General features: G+C 45.0%; 1 protein-coding gene across 1 annotated transcript in view; it reads right to left on the bottom strand.

The window, feature by feature from the left end:
• Nucleotides 1-948: 948 nt before the first annotated feature.
• LOC134490273 (maestro heat-like repeat-containing protein family member 7) overlaps nucleotides 949-25,315 on the bottom strand; it is a 48,909-nt gene continuing 24,542 nt past the window's right edge. The window contains exons 12-26 of the mRNA XM_063293189.1: nucleotides 25,039-25,174; nucleotides 23,088-23,206; nucleotides 21,489-21,638; nucleotides 17,931-18,085; nucleotides 16,478-16,625; nucleotides 15,113-15,294; nucleotides 13,534-13,671; nucleotides 12,886-13,000; nucleotides 9,938-10,081; nucleotides 7,494-7,670; nucleotides 4,518-4,667; nucleotides 3,315-3,440; nucleotides 2,743-2,845; nucleotides 1,624-1,689; nucleotides 949-1,505 (exon numbers count right to left, since the gene is read on the bottom strand). Coding sequence (XP_063149259.1) covers nucleotides 1,330-1,505; nucleotides 1,624-1,689; nucleotides 2,743-2,845; nucleotides 3,315-3,440; nucleotides 4,518-4,667; nucleotides 7,494-7,670; nucleotides 9,938-10,081; nucleotides 12,886-13,000; nucleotides 13,534-13,671; nucleotides 15,113-15,294; nucleotides 16,478-16,625; nucleotides 17,931-18,085; nucleotides 21,489-21,638; nucleotides 23,088-23,206; nucleotides 25,039-25,174 — 2,085 coding nt within the window. The 3' untranslated portion in view covers nucleotides 949-1,329. The remainder of the gene's footprint in view (nucleotides 1,506-1,623; nucleotides 1,690-2,742; nucleotides 2,846-3,314; nucleotides 3,441-4,517; nucleotides 4,668-7,493; nucleotides 7,671-9,937; nucleotides 10,082-12,885; nucleotides 13,001-13,533; nucleotides 13,672-15,112; nucleotides 15,295-16,477; nucleotides 16,626-17,930; nucleotides 18,086-21,488; nucleotides 21,639-23,087; nucleotides 23,207-25,038; nucleotides 25,175-25,315) is intronic.

Genomic DNA, 25,315 nt, shown 5'->3' with positions numbered 1-25,315 from the left:
AAAGTAGATGCTTTTTGAAAACAGTTTTCCGTCATGGAAGGCACGGGAATATATTATTTTTTATGATATCTCTGTTTTTGTACATCTTTTCCTTTAATATATTTTTTGTTCTTGATGATACCCTTGATCAATGCTGCTCTTCTGCACAGTTGTAACTATTTCAGCAGATTAGCAGGAGAGAATAATGCTTCAATACAGATCTGTTCTGATATTATCTTGTGTCTTTCAGGATTCCGCATTCCACTCAATTGCTCTGGAATCTATTGGTGGGCATTCACACAATGAGATTAACCAGGTTACTTAGAGACTTAGTGGCCGCAGCTGAACAGCATGCTAAGCTTGGTTAATTTTGATCTTAGCTATTTTAGGGCTTAGCATGTCACACAAACTCAGCCCAGTTTTAGTTTACAGTCTAAGGTAACTGGCAAATCCAGGAAAATGTATTAATCCAGCAACCAGGTTAAACATGATTGTGTGAATGTACCCACTGTCCCTCTTCAACAAGAACTGTTCTGAGGTCACGGCTTGAATTCTTTTCTCCCTCACCTCCCAACATGGAGATGGGAAATAGGATACATTAGGGCTCGGAGGACTATGGTGGGGGCACTGTCTTGATGGATCATTCTGCTCTAGGCTTATTTCCCCTGTTTGTGCCACTTGGTAAACTAGCCACAGCAGATGGCTTGAATATGGCTTGCAAATCCTAGCTCTTGCATAATCAGTTAATGAGCCTTCCATGTGCACACTTAAGGGGAAGCTGGGATAAGAATTGAGTCCTGTCTAAACAGAGGGAGGGAGGTAGCAGGAAACAGGGCTGCTGGTGGATCCTCAGTGCTCAGTCTCATTCTGGATTAATAAACTAAGTTTGCAAAGTTGGCTTGCTTTGCAAATGAGATCACGGCCCATTAGAAGACACATGAGAAGGTTGGGATCCAGAAATTTTCATGGAGGTTTTTATTTAATGCTGTTTGTTGATAATGAGAACCTTTTTGAGGAGATCTGATCTCCCACCAGTTGAGTGCTCAGCTCTCTGCATCTACCTTATCCTACAGGTTCCTATTTCTGCTGGAAGACCAACCAATGCAGAGATCTTCTGGATGTTGGCAACATGGCCATCAGCTTGGTGGTTGCCACAGTCCTTCTCCATTATGCGGGTGGCTCGGTGACAGTCTTGCAGTTTGCTCTCTGTAACTGTCCTGGCCTTCTCCAATGGCTGTTTCCAGAGTCGCCCTGCCAGGTCCTTCCATGACTTTCCTTCATGGTCCTCAGATGCAAGAATTCTCCTCTTGCTTGCCTGCTTTCCCCCAAGACCATGCTGGGGTGGAGGCATCACTGCTTGCTCTCAGAGGACTGTTTGGATATGTTTCTGGCTAGCGTGGTGAGGAGCTGGCTGGGAACGAGGTTCGGGTTAATGCGATGGCCACAATGTCGAAACACTTCCTCCATAGACTCAACGGCAACCTTGGCCACAGACGCTTCACAATCGCCCTGAAGGTCCTGGAGTGCTGAAATGATAAAAGAGAACTAGTACTTTCTGAAAATGACCTTGAGACCAATCGTTATAAACTACAGAATTTATGCAGAAAAAGTCACTGGTCCAACCTAATGAACAGTTTTACTCACCCAGATAAACCTCCTCAACTTGTTTTGCAGTGACTACATCTGGTTTCATATACTGGGCACTGCATGCTAGACAGATCAAGAGAAAAAAATGCTGTTTGTGCCTTTGATCCTTGTTGCAACTGCCAAAGTCCCCATCTCCATTGAGGCAATAAGAATTAGCCAACTTAAAAGAAAAAGGTTGGCAAAATCAAGATGTTCTGCAAAGTAGTGATATCTAGCCAACCTTGGTTGAGATTTGGATTGTATATTGTTGTTTGGTTTTATTGAGTGAGCTGCCCAGGGTCAATTTAAGTTGGGCAGTGTCAAAGTCCAATAAATAATAATTAGTTAATCAATAATATATCATGAAAAAAGCTAAGCAGAGTTGGACCCAATTAATACTTGGATGAGAGACCACATGCAAGGGACTACAGGCAAGATTGGGAAGTTGAAAACATTTCCAGAAGACAGACCACTTCTGTGTTGTTGCCTACATAACAGAGAGAGATGTTCACGTACAAGTACCAGTTCAACACAAGGGGGATGTTATTTTTTAATAAATTGGGCCAATGTGGGGAGGGAAGGAGAGAGGAAGTGGAAATCATAGCAAGGAAGAAGGCTTCTGATAACCAGAAGTGTCAGTGGCGTCCTTGGTGCTCCCTGAGCCTTGTTGTTTTCTTGCAGACGTTTCATTACCCAACTAGGCAACGTCTTCAGTGCGAGGAGGGAGTGGGCCTCGCTCTCTGTTATATACACGTATAAATAGTGAATGAACAGTAGATAAACAGAGAGCGAGGCCCACTCTTTTCTAGCACTGAAGACGTTGCCTGGCCTGGCAATGAAACGTCTGCAAGAAAACAACAAGGCTCAGAGAGTACCCAGGACTCCACAGTTCAACCCTGAGCTACAGAGATTCTCCTTGAGAAGTGTCAGTGGCATCCCAGTTGTTCAGATCAGCAACAAGCTGATAGGAATTATGGAGAACCAGCTGGTCACTCATGATATAAAATCAACTTCCAATCTGATGCAATGTTGCTTAATTCTCCACCTTTTGATTATAATTATCAGCATGCATTGCATTAGTCTGAACAGCTGTCTTGGCTTTACATCCTCTTCTCCAGGAGTTGTATTTTTAATTACCAATTAATATGGCTGCTGTCTCCCGATAGCACGCGTTCCTGCTCTTCAGATAATTCAGCATCTGAACTAGCATTTTGTGAAACTTTTCCTTGTGTTTGGATACCTGGGGGGAAACAAAGCAACGAACAAGCCATAGACTATAGCTTCCTCTTTCACAAAGGATCCACTTTCTTGGTAAGGTTTCTAGTCCTTTTTTAAAAAAATAATGTTTACTGAAGAAATTTGTAACCAAGTAAAAACCATAAAATAAAGATGATAGTAAATAGTGAGAAAAGAAAAGGAAAAGGAAAAGGAAAAGGAAAAGGAAGGTTATAAAGAAGTAGCTTCTGATCTTCTTCACAGTGGTTATAAATACATTTATATTTTGCCCCCCCCCTCTACAGTTATGTCATAATTTCCTTTTTTCCATAAGCTACCCTTTCTAATCTTCAGACCCATAATTGGTAAGGTTTTTAGTTCTCATGGTTTCATGGAACCCTTGTTGTTCCTGAGAGAGCAGAAACCCAAGAAGAATCCCTCTAGTCAACATACTCCAACCTGGAGAAAGATAATCCACCATGGGTCATACTCACAATGAACTGGCAGATGTTTAAGTACATGTTGTTGAGACTGGCATATGTTTCATAATCAAACAAGGTGCTGGGCATGTCTACCCAGTTCATGTAGGAGGCACAGGAGTTGAGCGTGTCCTTGGCGATCTAAACAATGGGATGAAAGATGGAGCCAGAGAGTCCTGATCCTGGTTTTGTACATGGTCTGCAGAGAAAATCCACCCCTTCTCCTAGCTCAGCAGATGGGAACTTTGACATGCTAACCCAGGACTAAGATATGTCAGTGTAAGGGGGAGAGTGATGACTGCAGAGTCTCTGTGCGGAAAGAACATATCTCTCAGCATCTGTAATAAGATGGTGGAAGAGCCAAATCTCTCTATTTTAGCAGAACTGAAGCTGTAGAACAGAGAGAGGAATGTGTAGGTCCCCATCTCCATCAATCCTGGGTAGCAGAGCTGAGAGCTGAGAGCTGGCAGCTTGGCAGCACCCGAAGGACCACGTGTTGCCTCTTATTATTGTAGAAGGATATAATTAAGTGCTCAAGACACTGTCTAGGTAACAGAACAGAAGAACTGCTGGATCAGGCCAAGACCCATTTGGTTCAGGGTTCTGTTCCTCATAGTGACCAACCAGATGCCTCTGGGGACCTTGCAAGCAGAAGATGGGGACCTACTGCTCTCCTGTGCTTGTTTCTCTACAACTGGTATCTGGAGACAGTCTGATATCTGCAGATCAAACAGAGGCAATGTGAGCAAGGCTTGAAAGCCACAGAGAAAGGGGATTAAAAAAAAGCAAGCTCTCCATTGAATCTGACTTGGAGACCAAACAGAGCTCAACCCATTCAAGGCCAGGAGATATATACCGGCTTTGTAGTATCCAAAGCCTTCCCCAACCAAGCTTCCTCCAGGTCTGTTAGCTCCCATCATCCTCAGTGGTGGTAAGGGATGATGTGACGTGTAGTCTAATAATATCTGGAGACAGCCTGGCTGGGGAAGGTTACCATCATACAGTTGGTAGCTCCCATGGGGAGATTCTGTAACCCATGGACAATTTTTGTGTCAACCACAGGCAGTTTTAGGATTATCCAGAACCTCTTTGCATCATCAGGAGTGTCCACATGATAAAGCAACATTGCTCTGGGTTGGGACAGGGTTCAGGGTGGTACCATGAAGAAGGTGGCATGAACAGACCAGGAGCTGTGGGTTACCCAGCCCTTCAACTCACTTCTCTGGTCAAATCATCTGTGAGCTGGATAAAGAGAGGAACAAGACTTTGGAGGACGTCTTCTGTCACAGTGCTTCTGTGTATCTCCTTCACCCCTTTCAAGAGTATCCCAAAAAGGTTGATGGAGAAATATCGCAGCTCATAATCTTCCTGAGAAGGAAGAGAAGCAGGTTAGTCTTTCCAACAGCAGACAATTTATGTAGCTCAGGGCCAAACTGTTGGGTTCTTGGTGTGGTCTCAGCTTGGTGGTTCTCCTACAGACGTCTCATTATGTTTGCAGGAAAACAGCCAAGTTCAAACCACACCAAGAACTCAACAGGTTAGTCACTCTCGTACTCTGGTCAGGAAAATCTTGCCACAGTTTTCAGGACTTTCGGGTGATTCAATCCTGCTGCTGCTCTAAGGAACTTTCTCCAACCCGGTGTCTTCCAGAGGGGTGAGGCTGCAACATCCCTAGATGTCCTAGGTTGGGTGGAAATGATAAACCAGGAGAAATGAAGGGCATCAGTGTGGCTTTAGTTCAAAATGGGATGAACGTGGGCTTCTCATGCGAATGCTGTCACAACTGGCAGTTCACCTTGGACTAACTTATCCCAGCAAATTTTGGGAAATCCTCAGGGCAACCCAATGGTTGTGGTTGCCATCTTGACTTTTTGACCCCTCCCCCCATGGAGGAGGGGTCAAAAAAGTCAAGATGGCAACCACAACCCCTGGCCTTACTATTAGGAAAGGTTTTTTTTTTTCTTTTTCCAAGCATTCAGCAAGAATCTGCCTTCCTATAACTTAGCTCCATTATTTTGTGTCCCGCAAGGTGTGCAAAGTCAAATGGGTCAAATGACACCCTTTCGGGTATTGGAGGAGTGCTGTTATATCCCCTTGGTCATCTTTTCACAAGGCTACATATGCCCAGCTCCTTCACTCAATCTTCGGGGATTGCTGTTTCCAGTCCCCTGATCCCCTGTGCTGCTCTTGTCTGAACCCCTTCTAATTCCTCTGCATCTGTGTTAATGTGTGATGCCCAGAACTGGACTCTGGGAACCAGAATGCAGTGGGACTACGTATACCTTCCAGTGATTTGGACATTATACTTCTGTTACTGCACCCTAAAACTCCATTTGCCTTTTTCGCAACCACATCACGTTGCTGGCTCATATTCTGATTACAATCAACTACTATTCCAAGATATTTTTCACAGGTACTAATATCATGCCAGGTAACCTCCCATCCTATGCCTATTTTGGTCGTGCTTGTCTCTGTTAATTTTCTTTCTCGTTACTCTCAGCCCATTTTTTTTCAACCTATCAAGATAATTTTGAATTGCATTTCCTTTTTAGGATATTGGCTTTCCTATTCAATTTTGCATAACTTACACATTTGGGATGTCTTTCCTTCAACCAAATAATTAATGAAAATATTGAGAAGTAGATGAACCAAGATTGAGCTATGTGGCTCCCCACTAGATACCGTTAATGACCACTCTGGGCATGGTAATCATCCCAACTGTCAGCCCTCCCAGGTAGACCGTACCGGAAACACAGCCAGATGAGCTAATTCTACTTTATTGAAGGGCTACGTCAACAGAAACTTGCAAGTCTGAAAGCACAAACCTCTCGCCCTATTTGCTGCCTGAGTAATCAGGGCGCATCCTTCCTGAGTTTCCTTCTCTGTCTATTGCTCCGTTACGGGCTCCTTTCTCTTTTATCTGATCATTCCCTAGGCAGCACCTCTTCCAAGGTGACCCTCGCCTTGGAGGGTCACACCAACTATGTATCTACTTAATTGTAATGCTGTCTTTCCTTCATTTAACTAGCTTGATAATTGGCATATCATGGAATGCTTTGTAAAATGCTTTGCTGAAATCAATATATATTATGTCTATCAAATCCCCACAATCTATTACAGACTTGTGGAGGGGAGTTTTATTTTTGTCCCTTTGAGTCAGCGTTGACACCCGGCGACTGCCTGGACTAGTCCCTGCAGGTTTTTTGACAGGTTTTTTTGGAAGTGGTTTGCCCTTGCCTCCTTCCTAGGGCTAAGAAACTGTGACTGGCCAAGGTCACCCAATTGGCTTCATGCCTAATGTAGGACTAGGACTCCTCCTTTCCTGGTTTCTAGTCTGGTCCTTAACCTCTACACCCAACTGGCTCTCTATTAAGGAATTATAACGGCCTGTGAGAATAACCTTGAGGATCAGGAGGAAGAGCCACAGCAGAGTCAATGGTCAGATTAACAAAATCTGAGTCCAAAGCAGAAGTGTAATTTGTGAAAACGACTCAGGCTTGACCCTCCCTAGTTTTCTTAAAGATAAAGGAGGGAGTGGGAAGGCACTTTCAGACTTGCAAGATTCTGTTTCTGTAACCCTATAATAAAGGTAGTATTAGTATTCATAACTTTGGTTTCCTAGTCTGATCTAACTGAGAGGGTGAACAGGAAGTTACATACTCAAAAAACAAGGTAAGATTAGCCTGGCAAGATTTTTTTCCCCTGACAGTTCCATGCTAACTACTGGCAATTGCTATAAAGTGCTTACAGATCAACCTCTACGATATGATCTAGGCCAGTGCTTCTCAACCTCAGCAACTTTAAGATGTGTGGACTTCAACTCCCAGAGTTCCCCAGCCAGCAGAGTTGAAGTCCACACATCTTAAAGTTGCTGAGGTTGAGAAACACTGATCTAGACTCTTTCCAGATACCAGTGCCAGACAGACCAGTGTGTGGTTTGCTGGAGCTGAAGAGAGTGACAACATTCATTCCTCTCCAGTCATCTGGCACTTCTCCAGTTCTCCAGGATTGCTCAAAGATCATTTGAAAGCTTACGCTCCGCTTTATATTACCATAACATAATTGTTGCCGGCCTACTTCTAAGCATTCCTGACTAAGTAGAATCCTGCAGATGGTCCACCTGCCGTAATTCTGGGAGAAAAAGAAAAAGGGGGAAAGAGAGAGGATCGATTTGTCGTGAACTGGTTGACTTACATCACTGAAATATTTCGAGAGGTGCGGGATAAGACCAGTTGCCTTGAACCCGTAGAGCTCAACTTCCAGGTGTCGGAACATGTACTGGAGTGCCTTGATAGACTCTTTAGCAATTCCCCTGTCTGGTTCGCTAGCACAGTTTATCAGGGGAATAAAAACAGGCTCTAAAATCTCATTCTGGAGGAAGCAGGGAAAGAACAAGCAATTAAACATGGCCACTGTAGCTCTCTGACTAATGCAGATATACTGTACGCACAAACACTTCAGCTTACACAGTTAAACATATCATAATATGCACCATTCCAAGCACATAGACATATGCACTTCTTCTTTGGGGCTGCTTGAAATTATGAGAAGTTAGGACAAGATGTATAAATAAAGCAAACCATAATAATCAGCATTCCAGGTGGAAGTGCTCCATCATCTCTGGATCTGCAAGGGGAGATCTTCAGCAAGCATCTGGAAGAAAGGAGCTGGAGGATTTCAGGTTGCCTCAGCTCAGTATCTTCCTCATCCCAGGAGTTTCAGGACAAATCACAACTTGAAGCAAAGCCACAGGAGTGTAGTGGCTGGGAAGGCTTCACGTTAGTTGATTTGGTGAAGTAATTTCTGCTCGTTGTAGACCCAATAGGACAGCTCAGCCAGAAGAACCAGGCTTCTTCTTTAGACATTGTAAGGAACATCTAAGGACTCTTTTTTGAGGCACAAAGTACAGCATCTCTCATGGTCCCTCCCTCTGCTTAGACTTCAACAGATTAATCTGGCTGTTTTTATTAGGGATATACAAGAATTGTGTTACAGTTCCTGCAGGAAGCAAAATTAGTCCTTAGCGGGATGAATGCAGAGGTAGGCAGTGTGGTGCCTCTGGCTGCAATTTGTCTTCTCTTGTGTCCATCAGCTCCTTATCCCACCTGATTTTTTAAAAAGATTATTTTTTTAAAAAAGTAACCATGTTTGTTTGTTCATTTACGTGCCATTAAGTTGGTCCCGCAGGGACGCGGTGGCGCTGTGGGTTAAACCGCTGAGCTGTCAATCGGAAGGTTGGCGGTTCGAAACCGCGCGGCGGGGTGAGCTCCCGTTGTTAATCCCAGCTCCTGCTCACCTAGCAGTTCGAAAACATGCAAATGTGAGTAGATCAATAGGTACCGCTTCGGCGGGAAGGTAACGGCGTTCCGAGTCGTCATGCTGGCCACATGACCCGGAAGTGTCTATGACAACGCCGGCTCCAAGGCTTAGAAACGGAGATGAGCACCGCCCCCTAGAGTCGGATTCGACTGGACTTTACGTCAAGGGAAACCTTTACCTTTACCTAAGTTGGTGTTGACTCTTAGCAATCATGACAATCTGTCCTTTACTTGGTCTTCCAACAGTGCACTTATCACCACTGTAGCAGAGTCCATCCACCTGGCTGCTGGTCGTCCTCCCCTTCTCTTTCCTTCTACCTTTCCCAGCATTAGAGACTTTTCCAGAGAGCTAAACCTTCACATAATGCATCCAAAGTAAGAAAATCTGAGGCTGGTCATTGAGCCTTCAGCAAGAAAGATTTGTTTGATGGTTCATTGGATTGTTTTCTTGGCTGTCCATGGTCTTCTTAATAGTCTTTTCCAACACCAAACTTCAAAAGTGTCAATGCTCTTCCTATCCGGCTTCTTCAAAGTCCACTTTTTGCTTCCATTGAGTGTCACAGGGAAAACCATGGCTTGCACAGTTCTGATCTTTGTAGGTATAGACACAACACAGCATCTGACTATTTCCAAAACCATGTTTATTCCCTATTTATTTATAGCAATGTATTTGGGCCCCGCTGGGATGGGAGAAGGCACCGTGAGATGCTGGTATACCACTGAGTGAATGAATACCTCACTATGCCATTTTCTGAGTGCGTCCTACAATATGCTCTCTTAAATATGCTGGTTCCAAGAGTCAGATTTCTGTCAAGGGCTAACTCAGGCAGGCATGAGGTCTACCTCATATTTATCTCATTAAAGAAAGTGCTTTTGGTTTTATCTTAAAAAAGAAAAAAGAAATAACAGCATAAACTTATGGCAGTGTAAGGCTCTTTGATGAGGCTCTCTCTGTTTTCAGTGCCTTCTGCACTGACCAGGTGACTTTACAAATCCAAGCCTTGTTCTGTGCACATTACTGTTTGATTGTGATTATGTACCATCAAGTTGGTGTTGACTCTTGGTGACCGCATAGACAGATTTTCTCCAGGAGGATTGGTCCCCAACCTGGTTCTTCAGATCTTCCAGGGGTGCCTGCCTCTCTGTAGAAGGTCGGGTGCTGTAGCTGAGTCCATCCCTCTTGCTGCTGGTTGTCCCCTTCTTCTCTTTTCTCCACCCTTCCCAGCATTATAGACTTCCCAGAGAGTGAGGTCTTTGCATTACTAGACACACATTGCTGCTACCTTGAAAATCATTCACCTCCAGCACCCCATCTCTTACCTCAAGGGGCTGCTGCAGGAGGTAACCCAGACCTTTAATGCTGAGTACTTGCATAAGGGGATAAGGCTGCATCATCCATTCCTGGAGAACATCCAGGATGTCTTGCTTCATGAAGAAGAGTCCTGTCTCATGGTGATAAAGAAGCTGAGAAACAAGAGTTGTGAGGCTGAGTGTGAGCAAAGCAAAGGATGGGGAGATCCCACAACAGTCTGCACTAAGCTATTCCAAATTCAGCAGTTAAGGGGAGAGAAAAAGAAAAAAGAAAACAGAAGGAAATCACTTAAAGATCCGGTTCAGTCTAAGTGTGGCAAAAGTTAGAGCAAGTGGTAGCTGGAAGAGTACAAAACTTCTCACAATGCAAAGTAGAAATTTGGGGATCATTATGAAACAGAAACACCTCCCCCCCAACATTTCATATTACAGAATTATACTTCAATTACATACTAGGTGATTATTTTATAATGATCTACAATATAAATAATAGTTATTTCATAATATATTAAACTTACAGAAATGACCTTGTAAAAAAACACTATAGGAAATTATCTAATTAGACTAAATATTTGTATTTGTATTCAAAAGAATACAAACAGATGCTGACTGCAGCCAGGAAATCAGGAGACGTTTAATCCTTGGGAGGAGAGCAATGACCAATCTCGATAAAATAGTTAAGAGCAGAGACATCACGCTGACCACAAAGGTCCGCATAGTTAAGGCAGTGGTATTCCTCGTAGTAACATATGGCTGCGAGAGCTGGACCATAAGGAAGGCTGAGAGAAGGAAGATCGATGCTTTGGAACTGTGGTGTTGGAGGAAAATTCTGAGAGTGCCTTGGACTGCAAGGAGATCAAACCAGTCCATCCTCCAGGAAATAAAGCCAGACTGCTCACTTGAGGGAATGATATTAAAGGCAAAACTGAAATACTTTGGCCACATCATGAGAAGACAGGACAGCCTGGAGAAGATGCTGATGCTGGGGAGAGTGGAGGGCCAAAGGAAGAGGGGCCGACCAAGGGCAAGATGGATGGATGATATTCTAGAGGTGACGGACTCGTCCCTGGGGGAGCTGGGGGTGTTGACGACCGACAGGAAGCTCTGGCGTGGGCTGGTCCATGGAGTCAGGAAGTCGGAAGTGACTGAATGAATAAACAACATTCAATAGAAGAGAATATATGTATTCAGTCAGGCAAGTCTGGAGGAACAGCAACAGATACAAAGTCAAGAAAAGAAATAGTACATTTGGTTAATAAAAAGGTAATGCTTTTATTGTGTTATATAGCTTCTAATGATACAATTCTGGTGAATTAAATTATCTAGTTACAGAGGCAAATTTCTTAGTGAGTGTATCAGAACATAGATTTTGGTTTTGTTCAGTTTATTTTGTTTCTTTGTGCAACATTAAAAAATGTTAAAAGCTAGTAGCAAATATGCATTAAGAGCCAATTCTGCACACGTTTTGAGCTTCCATTCAATTGGGTGTCATTTGCTCAAAAACATTTGATTCCAAACCATCAGTTAAAAAAGATTAGAAATATGGGATGAAGTATAATATAAAATAACAATGTAGAAGCTAGCTATAATTATAGGTGTGGCAATTAATTTACATTTTACTGAAATATCTCTTCATGTTTTGAACCAGGACAGGAATCTGGCCATTTAGAGTCAATAAATAAAAGCTATTTAATTAGATGGATCACTGAGTCACCTAGCCCTCCAAATCAGGGTAGAAAGTAAATAGTTGAGAGTGAGAAATGGGGTGTCTACAGAGAAAGGTCAAAACAGTCAAGATGGCAGGTGTGACTGCATGTTGGAGGCCCCATCCCTTTTAATATGTAATATATGTGCAATGCATGTAAAAATGTTTTCTGTTTCAGCCACACCAACACGCTGGATTCACAAAACCCAATTAAACACGTCATTCAAAGAGGCTTCAGCTGCATAACTTTATTAGTCAAGCTTTCTTAGTTTTAATCTTTAGTTGTGTCTAAGCATACTGTGTGAACCGAAGCTGCTTGATTAATGTATGGTTCCAGATATTGCACAGACCCAGAACAGTTGGTTAATCCAGTAATCAGGTTAAATGAGTTGTGTAAACCTAGCAAAGGAACATGGACTTTGGCTAATTTGTGCAGGGTGCAAATGGCCTTTTAAAAGCAAAGACAAAAAGGATCGTGATCTGGGCCAGCCAATCAGTCCTCCGTGGAGCTTGACTGGAGGAAGATGGCTTTATACAGCCAAACAATCAGCCTCCACAGAGCTGGATTGGAAAGGGACTCCCTGGTTGTTATCCGGGCTAACCAATCAGGGGGAAGAGAATGACAAAATGCTAAGGAAGAAAATCCTGAGATAGAGGGAAGTGTGTGTAAGAAACTCTAATCCCACTTGATTTGTTTGGTATAAGATGAGAAAGAAAGAAATGAATGAAGAGCAAAAATGAAGAGCATTCCTGAAATCCCTGCTGCTTCTGTTTCTTGACCTGGCCTACCCCGAAAGGCTGGAGGTGATCTCCAGACTGTTGCAAGACCAGCTCATTGTCACACTGAACAGCTGACTGAAGAGGTGGAAAGGAAGCAACTCCAGGTTTGTCATCGCATTACAGAAGATACCCTCATGCCTTCTCAGTTTTCAAGATGGACCAAGCATTTGGAGAGTCGTATAACAGCTCAGACCCACCCCTAATGGAAAACCCTAGTGTTGGCAACTAGGCTTTGCCCCTTTGGCCTGTATGGTCTAGCCCAGTGTTTCTCAACCTTGGTGACTTTAAGACAGGTGGACTCCAACTCCCAGAAACCCCTAGCCAGCCAAGGTTGAGAAACACTGGGCTAGTCAAACCCAACTCTGCTTCTGACTACAATAGTGGGTATTCCAGTCATCACACATGGAGACCCACCCTGGACTCCTTTTCCTGACATCCAAAGCATTGGGGTGCACCATAACTTCCCGCTCACCTCAGTGAAGAACGCCATCCCAATGGTCCTCTCTTTTGGATCAAGACGGCGCAAGTACGTGTTGGCCTGTTTGAACATCATCTTGAGGTGCACTTTGGACAACATAAACAAGGTCCTGAAAGATCCAGTACCCAGGGATAAGACAAGGTCTTCCGGTTAGTGAGAAGAACCACCAAGGTGGAGAGAGTGAATTACGTTTGAATTATCGGCAGAGGGATTTAATTAATTACTCAATTTAGAGAATGTCTAGTTTTGTATGCTGCCCAGAGTCTATTGGAGTCGGGTGGCCAATAAATTTAAATAAGTAATAATAAATAAGAATAATGTTCTTTATTTTGTTACAAAGTTTTTATCTTGTTTTTATTTATGGTTAGCTGCCCAGACCCATGTATTTGAGCTGGGTGGCTGTACAAACTGAATGAATTAATGAATTAATTAATGAAAAGATAAATAACTAGGCATGCCTGGTGTCATGGTGCAAGGCCCTTGTGTCTGGCCCATGTGTGCAATGCATGTGCAAAAAGGGTGGGGCTTGCATCACGACACCACAATGTCCTCTTGCCTGTTTTCACACAGACACACAGACACACACACAAAACACAGGTGCTGTTGCTTGTAGCCAAGCTCTTCTGCTTTTTGGATTCTTACCTGATCAGGTGAAGAATGCCATCAAAATAAGTATCTGGAGATGACAGCATGTCCCAGCAGCCTATTGTATCCAAAATATTATATTCCCTGGTATAGCCGGCACACACAATCAGGTTCTTTAGAGCTTGCACGGCAGTTCTAGGTCAGACAAAGGAACAAGAATCAGTGCAAACCATTTAGCTGATGCCCCCTGCAAAGTCCAAGCTTGCATTGACGTCAACCTGCCACTCGCTGGTGTTCAGGATACCTTTCAGGTTTCATTTGCAGCTTGCACAGCAACCACAAAACAGAACAAAAAACCCCAAACACTATTTTTTTCTTCCGCTTAAGGAATAAAGTTGGTTGTTGGGGCTCAAAGTGGTGTGGTGAATTTCAAGTTTCCTTGGTCTGCACCCCAGAGAAGAGTTTTTTTCTTTTTAACCTCAGGAGAAATAAGCAATAACAACAAAACAAGCAACAAACACCTGGCCCAGGAAGACATGAGTGAACCCACAAAAGGAAGATGTTGGGACGGCTACACGTCCTGAAGGGCATGTCAATACACAGCATGGGCCTCCTGGCTGGTGGGATGCAGGCAGTGATGAGTCAGTTTGCAGGTTAGTCCCTAGATTAGAGATCCTAGTTTGCATAGGCTAATACGAGCTTGGGGTAAAAGTGGGCTTGGGCTCTGCTTGTGGCACACTGGCCCTCATGTGCCCAAACTGGCACTGAGTCTTAGGGTTAGCTGGGAATGATGCCTGTGGCATGGCTATGAGGAGGGCTGCTAAGCTAGTTACATCTACTTTGAACAAAAGGCATGCCATTAAAGCCATGATTGAACCAAGCCATGATGGCTGGCAGTGTCTATGGGATGGCACACAATGGGCCCATCACAATGGGCCATTCTAGGGAGCAAAATCTTCCATCTGGCCTCAAATCCACTTGTTGCAGCCACCACTGAAATCTGGCAGCGGGAGTATTGAAAATGGGTGGACTTTTGTCTCCCCATTTTGAGTCACAGAGAGCCTTGCATTGCTCCCCAAGTTTAAGGTTGACAGCGTTGTGTGAATTCAGCCAGAAAATACTGTATGGGCCGTACAATTATTCCAAAAGAATTTAAAACCCTTCCCTGCCTCAAGAAAATTGCTAGGAAGAACTTCAGGGCAGGCAAAGGCTGCCTCTTTTTGCATCGGGTTCAATCACTTGGTTGCGCCCACCATTTGGGCATCGTTGATGGCCGATGTGGATGCCCCAGTGACTCCCTCTTAGGCTAGCCTACCTCACAGGGCTGTTGTGGGATAAATTAGAGAGGGAATGTTTCCTGAGCCGTCTGGAGCTCTGGAGAAAGATGGGATAGGGATCTAAAACAAATAAATAAATGATGCAGCCCTTCTTGTTTTGCATCTTTGGCCTCCAGCCATGGTCCTGGTCCTCCAGTTCCCTGATGATACGTCACCCCTGGCTGCTGTTTATTCCTGGCTTAGATGGACCCGATCCATGCAAACCATGAGAATGCCAGGAGTGCATCTTGGGGGAAATTTGTAGGCAACCTGCTCAGGTGTGCACAGATGATCCAGACTGGGCCTAGGAGACGTCTTACCTCAGTGCGTTGGGTTGTTCCGAGTTTTCCGAGATTGCACTTGCTCTCTTGGATCCCCGCTTCCCTGTCCCGATCACAAAATAGATTTGCGTGACCAGTGCAATTAGGAGGTTGGGGAATTTGTTCTGGAGAGAATCAGAAGCGTCAGGCAAGGAGAGGATGAAGCACAGCGCATGGGTGGCCTGGAAACGGGACGAAAGGAGGTTCACCTTGGCGCAGGGGTTCCTTAAATTACGAAGTCCAAAAGTGGAACTCTTCTGATGGGGGCCAGCCAGGGAAAAGACTTTTCATTCCCCCGGGGTGCTGAGCCAGGGAGTTCCACGGCTGAGACACGGTGCAATATTCTGCTGGAAGTATGACTTAGGAAGCGCAAATTCTGCAATCCCTCCCGACTTTTAAGAGGACGGGGGGGGGGGGGACAGTAGATAGAGAGCGAAAGGGAGATGAAGCTTATGCAAAAAGCAGCACAAGTGAGGCAGAAGAAGGGACAGAGAAATTGCTAATCAGAAGTCACTTTTCCTGCCTTTGTTCCCAAGCACAGCCATGAGTGTGTGCTCTCGCCTCACCTCCTGATACAGCTAGTCCTTGCTTAACGACCACAGTTGGGACTGGAATTTCTGTTGCCAAGCAAAGCAGTCATTAAGTAAATCCAACCCGATCTTATGACCTTTTTTGCAGTGGTCGTTAAGTGAATCACCACAGGCGTTAAGAGAACCATGTGGTTATTAAGTGAATCACGTGGGTCCCATTGATTTTGCTTGCCAGAGGCCGGCTGGGAAAGATGAAATTTGCAATCACGTGGCCATGTGACACTGTGCTGGTCATAAATGCAAACCAGTTGCCAAGCACCCAAATCATGACCACATGACCGCAGGGACACTGCGACGGTCATAAGTGTGAGGACAGGTTGTAAGTTATTTTTTCAGCACCATCGTAAGTCCGAATGGTCACTGAACGAATGGTTGTTAAGCAAGGACTACCTGTATGATGTACGGTAGTTAGTTAGCTGTTAGGCTTTGTCCATTTTTATCATGCATTTTCTCAAATCAATCTCCTTTTGGTTAGATACCAGACCTGCTCTGCTCATCATTGCTCGGGTCACATTCCCGTTCTCAGGACTGCCCAGGAAGCACAGAGACAATGCTGCAACCTCCAGTGGGGCCCTGTGGCCCTTACCCCAAATTTTGTTCCAATTTCCGCCCCCAGCCTCTCTGCCCACTGCCTCCCCCAACTATGGCAGGCCTGCTCTTGCGCCTCTCGCAAGCGCTGATGGGAGAAACCAGGAGGTGACCCTTCTTCTGAGATGCCATCGCAAGCGCCCCGTTTCTAGATAAAATGAAGAAGGGTTGCTGGCTGGCTGCTTACCGCGATTGGCATGACCGACTTGCTGTTTCGCCTTGAGCTGGCTTCCAAAACGGGGTCTTCGTCCTGCAGTCTCTTCAGGAGCGGTCTCATGATCTTGATGTTGGAATAGGGGTCTGCAACCAGCGCCCTCCATAGCTCCGATGCACTTCTGCAGGTTTTCAAAAACAGATTGTGGAAAGTCAGGCCTCCCTCTAACGCTTTCCCCTTTCTGCTCGGAAGAGGCTTTCCAAACGGGTGGGCTTCCAGCACGGCCAACGGAAGTATGGAAATCCTGGGGCTCTAGAGCATTGGGGGGCGGCGGGGAAGGCCGGAGGAACTGGCCTAAAAACAGTGTTCCTACTGCCCATACAGTTTTCCCCATTTTCTTGGGAATAGCCCCTTTTTGAATGAAGGACCCTATAAAAAGAAATGTTTCAAACTATCTGTGGCAGAGAGAGTCTGTGACAGACTTGCAATACCTTCTTGCTAAATTCCTGAGCGCACACTGTGGCTAATTATTACAGGTAGTCCTCACTTAACAACCACAACAGGGATCAGAAAACTGGTTGTTAAGTGGTGCGGTTTTTATGTGAGTCACCATGTAACCAGACCCAAATTTATGACTGGTTTTATTATGGTCGTTAAGTGAATCACCACAGTCGTTAAGCAAATCCAGCTTCCCCAAAGGATGTTTTTTGCCAGAAACCAGCTAAAAAGGTGGCAAATTGTGATCACGGGTCTGTAGGACGCTGCAACTGGTTGTAAATGTGAGCTGGCTGCCAAGTGCCGGAATTGTGATCATGTGACTGTGGGAGTGGTGCAACGTATTACGATGGTCGTAAGTGTGAGTACAGGCTGTAAAGCATTTTTCCAAGGCTGTTGTACCTTCAGACCATCGTTAAACGAACAGTCGTTAAGCGAGGACTACCTGTACTTTTGCATCATTTGTTCAATGACTGCTGGAAGAGAGTACTGTGTAGCACTAATAGATTCCCCCCCCCCCCGCCACTGGTTCCCTTTTCCAATTTTTCAGAAGTTCCTGAGAAATATATTTCTGTGGCTTTGTCTGGGTTACCACCTCCCCATGAAGGAGAAAGGGTTGCCAACTGATTTGACTGCACTTAGCCTAACGTGCTCCTGTGCCTCTGCAGCATTTGACCTGCAGCAGTGAAAATCTTCTGCAGCATGGAAACCATTGTCCCCTCCTGAAGTGTGCTCTTCAAGTTACGGCAGCACGGGCAGGTAGAAAAGTGGCAGCTCCACTGAAACAAAGGGGCACTGCTGAGCAGTTGGCAAGCTGTGCCATGCCATCAATGGCCCGTGCTTTGGCTGGCGATCCCTCCAACAGGCCATCTGTGCCACCTGAAATGCCAGGTAACACAGATCTGATAGACGATGGGAACATTTCTAGGTGCATGGTGTCTATAAGAATAACAGGAGAGAGATGATGGTGCCATCTCCCTGAGGTCCCTACTCATCACACTCCACCGAGCACTCCAGGAGAATGTCTACCACTCCGTTCAGACGTTTCGAGGCCAGGTGACACACCGACTTCAGCATTTCTTCTCTGGTGGCAGGGTTAGTAACCTTGGGGAGATGATTGTAAATTTCCTTGACAATCATGGGCAGCTACAACAAAACAGAGAAATGATCAGAGCAATGGGATCCACCGTTTGTCTCCATTTCTTCCCACCCTTTACATGGAAAGTCTTTTTGCTCCCCTACTGCTTAATTTAGGGGTGTGTGCAGGGTGTGGTCAAAAAAGTCAAGATGGCAGCCGTGATGGTGTGATGGAAGCTCCACCCAATTTTAATATTCATCACAATAAGAATTGGGCTGAACTTTGATTGCGCTATCCTGAATGTCAACTTGACCTTTTTGTCCACACCCTGCAGACACCCTTGGCTTAATTCCTTATGGTAAATGGAAGAGGGTGCCTGCTAGTGGTTGGGGGCATCCTACCTTTAATGAGCCGATGTCGAGAGGTTGTCAGAAAGGCTAAAGCCCAGAATGAGTTGAGGATGTTACAAGTGGCAAAAACGGCTGATACACTCAACATAAAAGGATGAGAACATCATTAGGGTAGCAGCTGCTCTGGGAACACATCAGAACACTAACATGGAACAAATAAAACGCAGAATTACTCCTCTCTTGGTTCACTCCTGTCTAAGAAAAAAGTGGAAGTCCCACCAGGCATTGTTTAACAGCAGGAAAGACAGGCAGGATTGGAGTTTGAGATGGATGGAAGTAGGGCCTGGCAATGTCTCTTTTCTCTGAATGGGTTTAAATCTTGAGGGTCAGTTGAATTGCACCCCAGGGTACCAAAAGAACGAGCTGATGGCTTGGATGAAATCAAGCTTCATGGATTATCTCTGAGAAATTATGGAGAACGGGGTGGAGGAATATCAGGAGAACTAAAATGATGCTGATACTTGAGAAGAGTCTAGATTTAAAAAAAAAACAGTCTGTAAGCATCTTGGGAATAATACGGTTATGTCAGTGGGCTTCTGGGGAAGAAATGGCGGACTGAAGATGGTCCCGCGAAAAGTGGAGCTGATGACTGTGGTGGAATGAAGAGCCACAATCGCCCACAAGTGCCCCACCAAATAACAAACCAAGAGAGTGACCTGGATAATTTTCCTATAATGGATTTACAGAAGAGGCTTGTTAAAGCTTTGAAGAATTTTGTGAGGAAAGAAAAAGAAAAAATGAAAATAAATCAAATTCTAGGGCATTATCTGGGACGCGGTGGCGCTGCGGGTTAAACCGCTGAGCTGCCGATCGGAAGGTTGGCGGTTCGAAACCGCGCGGCGGGGTGAGCTCCCGTTGCTCGTCCCAGCTCCTGCACACCTAGCAGTTCGAAAACATGCAAATGTGAGTAGATTAATTGGTACCGCTTCGGCGGGAAGGTAACGGCGTTCCGAGTCGTCATGCCGGCCACATGACCCGGAAGTGTCTATGACAACGCCGGCTCCAAGGCTTAGAAACGGAGATGAGCACCGCCCCCTAGAGTCGGATTCGACTGGACTTTACGTCAAGGGAAACCTTTACCTACCTTTAGGGCATTATCTAAAGGGACTAAAGATCAAGATTTTTAGAAGTAAAAGGAAGGAATATAAAGTGGGTTTATTTGATCAAGGTTAAAATAGACATGTTATCTCTGGTAACCCTTAATGGATTTTTGCTGACATCAGGAGCAAAATGACGAGGCTTTAAGGATTTGTTTGTAGATAAGAGATGGGATATGGGAAGTAGAGATCATTTGTTGTATTTTAAGAGAAGGCGATAAGTTACTAAAATTGTTTATATTTGTGATGAAGGGGGAAGTCACTTCTGTATATATTTCTTTTCTTTTTCTTTACTATATTTTCTTTTTTTCTTTTTTCTCTTTCTCTTTTTCTCTGCATTCTTTTTCTGCCCTTCTACTTTTTCTTTTTATTCTTTTCTTTTTTAGTTTGTACTAGTTTTTATTGTTGTAATTGTAATCTTTTACAATGGATTCTCATGTAGCCAGCTCAGGTCGACTCAGCCTCCCATCCTTCCGAGGTTGGTAAAATGAGTAACCAGCTTGCTGAGGAAGGTGATGACTGGGGAAGGCAATGGCAAACCACCCTGCTATAGTCTGCCAAGAAAATGTCACGAAAATGGCATCCCTCCAAAGGGTCAGACATGACTCGGTGCTTGCAGAGGGGACCTTTCACCTTCACAATTGTAATCTTTAATAAAATTACTTTAAAAAAGGAAATAATAGTTATTATACAGAAGACAGTAGAGATATATGTTAAAATATTCTGTTACTTCTTTGATTGGGTAGTTTTCTCAATAGATTGTGGGAATGCTACAGACATAATATATCTTCATTTCAAGAAAGTATCTGATAAACTACCTTATGGCATTCTGTTTAGCAAGCGTGGGTTGGATGGCAAAACAATTAAGTGGATAAAAAGCTACTCAACAATGGTATTAACAATGCAAATGAAAGGTATTTAACTAGAGGGAGGTATCATTAAATTGGAGGAAGGTATCAAGTGGGAACCACAAAATTTCATCCACTCTTCAAGATTTTTAAATTAATTACGTGAATTAGAGAATGGAGAGAATGTTGTCTAAGGACACAAAAGGGAAGGGTGATGGAACAAAGAGCCAAAGCACAGTATCTCTCATGGTTCCTCCCCTGTTTAGACTTCAAGGGACTAATCTAGGTCTTCCTACTAGAGGTGAAAAAGAATTCTGCTGTGGTTCCTGCAGGAAGCAAAACAGAAGAACAGAAAAGGAACACAACTGAGGAAAATAATACAGACAAGTGTCCAGTTCTGTTCTAATTTCAGAGTGGAAGATAATGACATAATGGAAGGTAACTGCTCACTGAATGTTATGGAAAGCATTAAAAGTAAGAGCAATTTGACAATGAAATCAGTGACCCAGCATGATGGTGACTCCCCTTCACTGGATGGGTTCAAGCAGAGGTTGGACAACCAACTATCTGGAATCTCTGGACTGGGATTCCTTCCAACCCTAGGATCCTATGATCCTGTTTGGAACAGATCTGGACCTGGAGTGGATCCAGAATGACAGGGAAAGAAAAGATTGGGAACAGTCAAAAGTGCTGGACTAGAACTCCTGACTGCCACAGCCAGTGGCAAGGGATGCTGGGGTTTATAGTTCAAATTTTGGAGGGCCACTAATTCCCCACCTCTGTGCTACAGCTTTTTCTGATGTATTGGACTACCACCTCCATTATCCCCAATCAAGTCCAGGCTTGATGCCTGAAGACAACATGGGTAGATAAATGTAGCTTTCATGAAAACAGTATGGCTGGTTTTTGCCCCTACCTTCTTCTGGGATGTCTACCCCATTTAGTCTACAGCCCTGAGATTCCCTGGTGGTCTCCCATCCAAGTCCTAGCTTTCTTAAAACCAGCCAAAGCCTGCTGTCACCCATAGGAACTCAAAACAGGAGGCTGCATGCATTCTCGCCTTCCCCTTCTACAAATCTCCTATTTCCCCCTTGCTCCAATCTGTGGGTTTCTTACTTCCTCCAAGTCCATCCCGCATTCCTCCAGGAAGGAGCTGAGGAGCAGTCCTGCAGCCTGAGAAATGTTCTTGTCTTCATGCACGAGCGACCTGATTGCTTTCAGGACCAGCTCTGTGATCTGCGAGGGGGAGAGATGCTCACCAAAGGCCTATCGGAAAGAAGAAAAGGACGCCACGCAGAGATGCATCAGGGTTTCAACTCCCTCCTCCCCACTAGCCAGGAGGGCCGTCAGAGACTTTGGCCTAGATCTGGGGAAAGCACTTTATGCGGAGAGGCAGGACTTACTCCATGTAATTGGGGATGCCCACTGATATCGGGGTGTGTGTTAAAAAAGGTCGACATGGCAGCTGCAATTGCTGGTTCATGGCTGTCATGTTGATTTTTTTTTACCCCCGCCCCCCGCAGACACCCTTGTGTGCATTGGAGGCCATTTTGATTCCCACAATTATCACAGACAGTCCCAAAGGGAGGGGCCCTTGGTTATCCCAGCCTTAACTCCTTTATGTACATAACAGTTTCAGAAGAGAGATGGAAAGTAGGACACCAGGTGATCCATCCTGTATTCTGCACCATGAATGAAACAATTTGGTGGATGGGGATGTAACAAAATCCACAGCTCCTTGACTCAAAGAGATTATTTGTTTGGGCGGCAAAGGCAGATCTCTGGGAGAACAGAGAGATGTGGAGTCCTCGGTGCTCCCTGAGCCTTGTTGTTTTCTTGCAGACGTTTCATTGCCAGACTAGGCAGCATCTTCAGTGCGAAAAGGGAGAGGGCCTTGCTCTCAGTTTATATACCGTGGCTTGCCCTGCTTGTGCTGGTGGGGGTGTTGTTCTCTCCTTGGGAGTTCCTTGATTGGGCTGCTGTTCGCTGCTTGGTTGATTGCCTGAGTTGATAGTTCCTTGATTAGGGTGTATTGTGCTGTTTGATGGTTCATCTGGTGTTAATCCTGGTGTTAATCTTTGCATATGTGGGTGTTGGTTGCTGGCGAGGAGGTGTAACAGTCCAACCCTGAGCTACAAATATTCGCTTTTATTGGTAGAACAGAGAGAGCTAGCAGTTGATGGACTGAGGCAAGAAACAGCGGGATTTGACACTGTCCCGCTCCTTCAGAATTTAACTGGTTGGAATTTCTAGGAAAGGAACGGAAATTGGGTAAAAGGAAAGCAGGGGAACACTTGCTTCCAAAGTCTTTTTTCAGTTTTGTGCAAACAAAAAAAAAGTATTTTTCGCCAGGAACTGCATTAGGACCTTGATTTATTTTGCTGGGTGAGCTAGAAAAGCTGCATTGTCTCTTCCTCTTCTGTCTCTGCACAAGTGGACCATTCTGTGTAAGATTTATTTGTTTTTTAACTGATTCTAATTTGGAAGTGGAGATTCTCCCCTAGCTCGCTAATTACAGAGGAACAGCACCATCTGGTGATCTGCTGGAATTCTTATACTGACTTCCAGACATTCTGTTGGATGGACGTCAAAAAGGGACGGCGCTTGTATCCTGCAGTCGCAACCGTCTTGACTTTTTTGACCATCCCCAGGGCACCAAGAGGTCAGAAAGAAAGGCTAGCAAGAAGAGGGGAAGAATGCTGAACAAAAGCATACCTTAGCTACTTTGGAGATGTTGTTGTAAAAGATGGTTGGACCCGAAATGAAGAAATCTTCCCGGAGCCATTTCACAATATTCCCCTTCTTATTCTTGCGCTTCTTCTCCATCTCTTTAGCTTTGGGGGGAGGAAAAACCTGTTGCTGTTGGAGTGGCTTGCTCACCGAAGTGTCCTCAGGGGGTGTCACTGGGGCGAAATAATGCCAGCAGCATCCACCCGTTTTGCACGTGCATTGTGATAAGCCACGCGCAAGTACAAATGGGGTGGAGCTTGTGCTGTGATGTTGTGATGCCTTTGGCAATATGGGTGGGGGGCTCTGCATCTTCACAAAAAGAGTACAACTCTGTTAGGGGTACATGGACAATGGCAGGCCTTCTCTGTGGCAGCCACCCGCCCCCTAAAGACTTTGGAACTGTATGCTCCCAGCAGCGTGTAAATCTCCCTCCCTGTTGGCATCTGGAAGATCACTGAAGATGGCTTCAACCCTAATTAAGTGTCACTGCTGTCCATCAGAGGGGACCGATCTGTTATTATTGTTGCTTTTTATATTGTTCTGTGCTGCAGCCTATCCAGACTCTTCTGACTGGGGTGGGGTATAAACACTGTCAAATAAATCATTAAACAAACAAAGCTATTCACGAGCCAGCCACATCTGCCCTAACTTTGCAGTAAGCCACGGCTTGATCAGCTTTCCTTTATTGAACCAACAGGGCACCAACATCCTACTGGTCATCACATGAAGGATGTGATGGTGATTGGGCCTCAGTGGTGGGTGAGGTGCAGGTTGTTCTCATGGCTTTGCCAAACCCACATTGGCAAAGAATAAACGGCAGGCTGAACTCAGCCTTGCTCTGTGGAAGGCCAAATATTCTTGCAGAGAGGAAAAGAAATGTGGCCGTGGCAGTTCTCGTGCCACAGTTGGGGGCCTCTCTGCGTTAGGGTTGGTGACCTGGCACGGTCTCTTTCTCTCTCTCACACACACACTTTGCAAAGCATCAGGGCACTCACGTTCAGGGGTGGCCACAAGGTATGGTAAAAAAAATAAGATCAAATCAAAATGGTGGCCATGACAGTGTGATGCACATAAAATCAGGCAGAGCTTTGATTGCACCATCACGACCGCCATCCTAATTTTTTGATCATACCCTGCTACCCCCACCCACATTACTATCTAACTCAGTGTTTCTCAACCTTGGCAACTTGAAGATGTGTGGACTTCAACTCCCAGAATTCCCCAGTTGCCAAGGTTGAGAAACACTGATCTAACTAATCAGGAACAAAAAAAGTAATATTGGCTGCTTAACTTAGTTGCTGAATTAACCTCTTTTCTGGGTTAACACAGTAAGTTGGACCTTAAATAGGGCAAAAAGGATGGGGTTACCTAAGACGTGAATTATGAAAAAAAAAAACCCAGCCAGACTTAACCCTGACGAAAATTGCATGTTGTGCAAATGCAGCCATTGTGTCCTTAATCGATTTGGTTAAGCATTTAACTAACCAAGCTTAGAAGGTGATGCTAAGCACTCTTCCGCTCTTTCACCGACATTGTCTTGTGCATTGTCTGAAAACAGCCAGTAACTTGGTTAACCCACTTTCTCGCTTCCCACCATATACACAGCCATCAGCTTACCAAAGGCTGGCTTTGCAAAACATAGCAAGCCACAAATGACACGCCAAGATTAACAAGACCCAGGTTTGCACGTGGGTGACTGTGGCTGCTTAGTCTGAAGGACCCGCTTATTGTGGGAATGCTGCCATAGTGTGACTCCTGAGACTGAGATGCAACCCTTTAAAATGCAAATTCAAGGGAGCTCTGCCAAGCCCAATGACCAGGGTCTTGGTCAAGCCAGAGGCTGCGCCACCAAGCTGAGCTGCTGAGTGCTATTCTGGGCAGTGGGCAGCTCTGGTGCCTGGCAGTGCGTCAGCCGCTTGGCAAGGAAATTTCTCACCCATTTTGCTCATGATGATGTAATGGAGGTGATAGGTTGCCTCGGCGGCTATCTGGCCGATCTCTTTGATGCTGTCAGCGATGTGAAGGGCCAGCGAACCCACCAGCTGGCCCAGCAGGAAAAACTCAGCAGTGGTCTAATGAGAGGAAGACAGAAAGAGGAGAAAGATGGGGAGGGGGGCTCATGAAGCCTTCAGCCTGCCAAGCTGGCAGATTTTCCTTTCATGCCCCTTTCCCAGGAACAGGGTGCCAAATGCATGGTCGCCACAGCACATGAG

The sequence above is a fragment of the Candoia aspera genome, chromosome 2, assembly GCF_035149785.1.
Source record: "Candoia aspera isolate rCanAsp1 chromosome 2, rCanAsp1.hap2, whole genome shotgun sequence".
In the NCBI taxonomy this organism is placed as follows: Eukaryota; Metazoa; Chordata; class Lepidosauria; order Squamata; family Boidae; genus Candoia; species Candoia aspera.
Note: the sequence above shows the minus strand (reverse complement) of the source record. Positions and strands in the feature narration are given on the sequence as shown.